The sequence below is a fragment of the Culicoides brevitarsis genome, chromosome 2 (genome assembly GCF_036172545.1).
Source record: "Culicoides brevitarsis isolate CSIRO-B50_1 chromosome 2, AGI_CSIRO_Cbre_v1, whole genome shotgun sequence".
NCBI classification, from domain to species: domain Eukaryota; kingdom Metazoa; phylum Arthropoda; class Insecta; order Diptera; family Ceratopogonidae; genus Culicoides; species Culicoides brevitarsis.
The window spans coordinates 32671450-32677449 of NC_087086.1; the positions used below are offsets into that span (position 1 = coordinate 32671450).

Consider the following 6000-nt stretch of genomic DNA (forward strand, 5'->3'; position numbering starts at 1 on the left):
GCCTTAATTAAAAATTTTTTTGCATTGCACCATATTTTTTCAAGAAGTTCTTAATTTTTTTTTAAAAATATTTTCAATTTTCAAGAATTTTAGTGTTGAAAATAGAATTTAACATGAATTTTCTACTCTTAAATTAATTTCAAAAAAATTATTTTTCAAAATTTTTTGATAATTTTTTTATGAAATTTTTTTCTTTTAATTTTTAGCTCTTTTTAGTACTCTGAGATCAATTTTAAATCATCAATTCTTAATTTAGATACCAAAAATTAATTAGAAAATTCGTTAAGAACCAACAATAGCTTAAATTTTGTATGAAAACGATGAAAAAGTATTTCAAAATTTTTCTTTTATTTTGCTAAAAGTGTTTTGGGACAAAAACATCGAAAAAAATTTGGAACGGCCTATTTTTGTCACTTTTTCTTCTTTTTTGAAAATCTTTTCTTTCATTTTAAGCTTTAAAATTGATAAAAATCATTTTGGATGAGAAATTTTCATATAGATTTTAAAAAAGCATTCATCCAACACAATTCTGATCAATTTCTTAAAAATAAAGAAAAGACTTCCAAAAGTTTATTTCAATTAATATGGCGTGAACCAAAAAAAGGGCATTGCTAATAAGAGAAAACTTCTCAAAATTTTCTGAATTCTGAATTAAATAACAAAACAACAAATTTCAAGTTTTCAAAAACTTACCCGTTAAATGAATCCCGCTCACTAAACCGGCTATTCACTCCACAAAACCAAAACATAAACAACGAAAAACATCTGTTTCTGTTCACGCCCTTCCATGGAATTCTTTCACTACTCGAGACTTTACTACAACATTTCCAGTGACTTTGTGCTCAGTCGTCTTCCAAACACCTTTGCATGAAGAGGTGCGCATTTTGCTGACTTCATGCGCGACGTACTTAAGGCCCGAGCATCGACAGACCTACGCATTGTCTTTCGCGTGTGTTTATTCTTTCTTCATAGCTGTGTACGAGAAAGAATTTGAAAGTAAACTAAAAAACTACCGTATATGAGTCAATATATTACGAAAAAAAAAATAATAAATGAAACGTCGTAATTGTGAATGAAAACAAAACTTGAAGACGTGTTACGACAATTTTTCGTAATTTTCGCGAAAATCCATTAAAAATATCGAAAAAATTCATTGAAAATGCTAAAAAATTAGTGAAATAACTCAAATAACGGTACAAAAAAAAAATAAATAAAAAATTCAGCAAAAACGGGCAATGACCGAAAATGTCATCAATTCCTAAAAGTAATAATTAAAGACATTTAAAATTAATTTTTTCTCACCTGTGAATTGAAAAATCCATAAAAAATGAAAAAAGATCTAAAAAGTGGCATCCGTAAATTGGCTGCCGCGCCCGGTTATGAAGAAATGGAAGGAAATAACATTCCGCATCAGTCGCTCGGGAGTAGCAGTGGAAATGGCAGCGCCCCAAATAGTCTTATTGGATCGGGACATCCTTCACTTCCCTCATCAGAATTTGAATTGGCATCCGTTAGTGTGGTGCCTGATGGTAAAAATTAAAAAAAAAAAATTAATTAAAAAAATTTTCTTAATTTTTTTTCTTTTTAGATACTTTCACTGTCACTCAAGCTGTAAACGCCTTAGGCTTCGGATGGTTTCAAGTCAAGTTGTCGCTCTGCGTGGGCCTTTGTTGGATGGCAGACAGCATGGAAATGACAATTTTGAGTGTTTTGGGTCCGGCCTTGCATTGCGATTGGGGCATCACGAGGTATCAGCAGGCGCTTGTTACGACAGTTGTGTTCCTTGGGATGATGTTGTCGGCGACATTTTGGGGGCATTTGAGTGATCGGTATGGAAGGAAGCCAGCATTGACACTTTGTGGCGTTTTGCTGTTCTTGTATGGGTTGCTAAGTGCCGTGGCGCCAAGTTTTACGTGGCTTTTGTTGCTGAGAGGGTTAGTTGGGTTTGCGATTGGATGTGTGCCGCAGTCGTAAGTTGGATGAAATTAAAATTTTTGTGGTTTTTAATGATTTTTTTGTTTTTAGAGTGACTTTGTATGCCGAATTTCTTCCAACGAAGCAACGGGCGAAGTGTGTCGTGTTGTTGGATGTAAGTTTTTGTTAAAAAAAAAATTTTTTTGATAATTTTTAAGGGATTTGGTAAAAAATTTGTACTTTTTTGGAGCTAAAAATTCATTTTTTAAGAGTTCAAAAATTTTTTTTTAAATGAAAAATTGATTTTTTGGGTTAAAAATAATAAAAGTTTAAAAATTCTTCTATTATTTTCACATAAAAATCAATTTTTAATAAAAAAAATTTACGAAATTTAAGAAAAAATTAAAAAAAATGTGAAAGTTGTACATAAAAAATTTACGAAAAATTTTCAAAAATCATGAATTTTTTTTTTAATTCATAGAATTTTTTAAAAATTTCGTAAATTTATTAAAATTTGTTATATTTTACAAAATTTGTCAAAATTCTTAAAAAATTTCCAAAAATTTTAAAGAAAATTTATTTTTTCTTAATTTACACAGAAATATTTATTTAAAATTAATTAAAAATTTACCTTTTTTCAGTGTTTCTGGGCCCTTGGTGCCTGTTTTGAAGTCGCCTTGGCATTAGCGATCGCTCCAAATCTCGGTTGGCGATGGCTTTTAGGCTTATCAGCACTTCCGTTATTCGTTTTTGCCGCCATCACTCCATGGTTGCCCGAATCTGCGAGATATCACGTCACAAGTGGTCAAAGTGACAAAGCTCTTGCAACGTTAGAGCAAATTGCAAAGGATAATCGACGTCCCATGTTGCTCGGAAGACTCGTAGTTGAGAATCCTGTGACGAGTCGCGGGAGTTTTAAAGCACTTTTGAATCCGTCGCTGCGACGAACGACTTTGTTGTTGTGGTTTATTTGGTAAAATTTGAAAAATTTAAATTTTTTGATGATTTTAAGAAATTTTTCGTTGTAGGATGGCATGTGCTTTTTGCTATTATGGTCTCGTTTTGATGTCAACTGAACTTTTTGGCGGCGATAATAAAACTGTGTCGCCGGGAGATGTTCCCGATTGTCATCCGCTGTCAACGACGGACTATATGGATCTACTTTGGACCACTTTAGCTGAATTTCCGGGGATTTTCGCCACAATTTATATAATTGAACGTTTCGGACGTAAGAAAACGATGGCTTTTCAGTTTCTTTTGTACGCTGGATGTGTCATTCTTATCACAACAACGCAAGAGTAAGTCAAAAAAAATCTAAATTTCATCAAAAAATTAACAAAAAATTTATTTTTTAGTCGCGTTTTACTCACATTGATCCTTTTCCTCGCTCGCGGAATGATTGCGGGACTTTTCCAAGCAGCTTACGTTTACACGCCCGAAGTTTATCCAACAGCATTGCGATCTATTGGAGTTGGGGGATGTTCAGCTCTTGCCCGTGTCGGAGCAATGGCGACTCCTTACATCGGTCAAGTACTTTTCCAGTCGTCGGTATTGAGTGCAGTGTCAGTTTATGGCGTTTTTGCGGTATTAGCTTGTTTCGCGTGTTTGCTGTTGCCTTACGAGACACGCGGAACGGATCTTCATTAGGAATTACTTTAACTCGATCGTGATTTAACTCGAAATAATAGCCTTAAGCGCCTTTAGAGAAGAAAAAAACTTATTAAAGCATTTATTAATTTATTTATTTAACATGTACTTGTATTAACTAAGCGATTTAATGGATAATAATAAGCAATAATTGAATGATTTACACAATTTTTTAGTTTTTTATTTACATTTTTTAATTAAGTCTATATTTTTAAATTTCTTTCAGAAAATTTCGTTTTAATAAATAAATATTGGAAAAAATTTTTAAAAAATTCAAAATGTATGCAATCTACATTACATTTATAAGTTGTTGAATTGATGTCTCGCACATGTGCAATTTTTGATTTTTTTGAAAAAAAAAAATAAAATTGAAGAAAATAATTTTTTTATTAAAAAATGATAAAAAGGTTATTTTTAAATTAGAAATAAACCTTTAAAATAAAAAAAGTTAAATTTTTTCAAAAATAAAAATAATAGTAAAAAAAAATTCAAATTTATTAAAATTTTAAAAATTTAAATTAACAATTCAAAAATATTGTATTAATTAATTAAGTTTTATTTTTTTCAATTTTCAAAGGATTTTTGACTTTATTTATTTAAAAATTATTTTTTCAAATTCATCATCGTTTTTAAACATTTTTTTTTCAATGAAACTTTCATTTTCAATTTTTTTATTTGACAAGACTCTTGAACTGACAAAAATTTTCAACGAATTTTAAAAAAAAATAAATTTTTGAAAAATAAATTAATAAAATCATTTTAAATTTAAAAAAAAGTTTTTTAATCAATTATTATCAATTAATTAAAACGTAATAAAATAAAAAAAATAGGAATTTTTTAAAAAATTTATTGTCTAAAAATTTTGAATAAATCATAAATTTTAATTTAAAAAATAATTTTTTATGACGCAAAAATTAAGAAAAAATTAAGAAAAAATTTTATTAATTTTTTGACACTTCTTTGCATAAAAAATTGTATTTTTTTTTTATTTAACTTTTTCACATTTTTTTAATTTTTTTTTCAAAATTGTACTTGTACGAGATCTCCTGTTTGTCTCTCATGATAAAAACAACTCCTTTTTGCTACTCTACTCTCGTTGGCCTTGAAATTTTTTCTCCGAAAACTTCAAAATATCACAGTCTCATTCCTCTTTTTGAACATTTCTTCTTCTTCTACCTCCTCAAACTATTTCAACTTTATCCGAATAATGTTTCGTTGTATGTGCTAAAAATATCACAAAATTATTTTTCAATTATAATTCGCGGCCATTTCCTTACTTTCATGTTTTTTCTCTGCTTTGGTCTCCTCCATTTGAATTTCTGCATCTTTTTTGCCATTTTTCATCGTTTTTGATCCATTTACGCTTTTTCTATAGTAATCCTCGACTGTTCCGCGTGTCGGCATGAATTGCCGGATTGTGCAGCAATAAAACTAAAACAAAAATTTGAAGTTTTTGAATGAATTTTTCAAAGAATTTTTGATAAATTTCTTACAAAAGCACAAAGAGCACACAAAATTGAGATAATTATGATAAAAATCAGCCAGCCATTCATTTTTCTAACACTTTATTGTCTGAAATTGATGTCAAAGTTGACGTGCTTTCTGCTTTTTGTTGTTTTTATTCCGACAATTGCTTCGTAAACACTTAAAAATTGATAACAAAATTATTTTTTTTGCGAGTGTGTTTGAGACAACGGCAAATAGATGACTAAACTTGTATCAATTTTTTTACTGTACAGTTTTTAAAATTATTATTTTTCTACCTACGATGCATATGTTTGTCATAGACACACAAATCAAGCTGTGGACAGTGCGTCAATATAATTTTCTTCCGATTTCATGAAATAAAAGATAAGAAATTCAATTTTTGGTTCACTGTGAAGCGGTTCACATATGGATCGCATTGAAAAAAAATCGTAACTTGAATAGAAAATTAATCACCCGTTTGTTTAAAATAATAATAAAATTTATAATTACGATGAGGAGAGAGATATAATCACTTTTATAGACGCAACGGATACAGCAAATGTAAATATTTTGAACGCGGCATGGTCGACGACGACGACGACGTGTCATCGCATCGGCAGAGATTGTGCGTTATCAGTAAAAAATATAAATAAATAAACCATTCAAAAAAAAAAGTACTTTACGTGTCGTGAACACTTGACTTGTACGGAAGTTTCATGATTTTTTTTCTTATTATGGGAAAGTCGGCCTCAGCTGTTTTTTATGTATTTGGCAAACATTTTATTGGTTTTTGAGTCGTTTTGTCAAAATTTTAAGCGAATTTTGGCTCAAAAAGAATTTATTTCATCATATTTTTTTTTTTAATTTTCAAGGAAAATTAGTTTAAAAATAATTTTTTAATAAAATTTAAGACAAAATTAATTTTTTTTTTAATTTTCAAAATTAACAAGTTAAAATAAAATAAATAAATTG

The 6000-nt window shown here is 29.2% G+C and overlaps 1 protein-coding gene and 1 long non-coding RNA gene across 2 annotated transcripts; one reads left to right on the plus strand and one right to left on the minus strand.

Moving 5' to 3' along the window:
* The first annotated feature begins 1327 nt into the window (after positions 1–1327).
* Positions 1328–3561, plus strand: LOC134828980 (synaptic vesicle 2-related protein). Its single transcript, XM_063841972.1, has 6 exons — positions 1328–1529; positions 1589–1970; positions 2026–2089; positions 2556–2887; positions 2943–3212; positions 3270–3561. The coding sequence occupies exons 1-6, from the start codon at positions 1328–1330 to the stop codon at positions 3559–3561; spliced, it is 1542 nt and encodes a 513-aa protein (XP_063698042.1).
* Positions 3562–4515: 954 nt separating this feature from the next.
* Positions 4516–5243, minus strand: LOC134831958 (uncharacterized). Its single transcript, XR_010162030.1, has 3 exons — positions 5055–5243; positions 4839–4992; positions 4516–4785 (listed from the first exon to the last, which is right to left on the minus strand). It is a non-coding gene; the product is annotated as an uncharacterized LOC134831958 (long non-coding RNA).
* Positions 5244–6000: the final 757 nt, after the last annotated feature.

Excerpts from the sequence above, each read along its gene's own strand:
- LOC134828980 (XM_063841972.1), top strand. The coding sequence starts at position 1,328 with ATGAAAAAAGATCTAAAAAGTGGCATCCGTAAATTGGCTGCCGCGCCC. Across the intron at positions 1,530-1,588 it reads CGTTAGTGTGGTGCCTGATG|ATACTTTCACTGTCACTCAA; the intron begins GTAAAAATTAAA and ends TTTTCTTTTTAG. Across the intron at positions 1,971-2,025 it reads ATTGGATGTGTGCCGCAGTC|AGTGACTTTGTATGCCGAAT; the intron begins GTAAGTTGGATG and ends TTTTGTTTTTAG.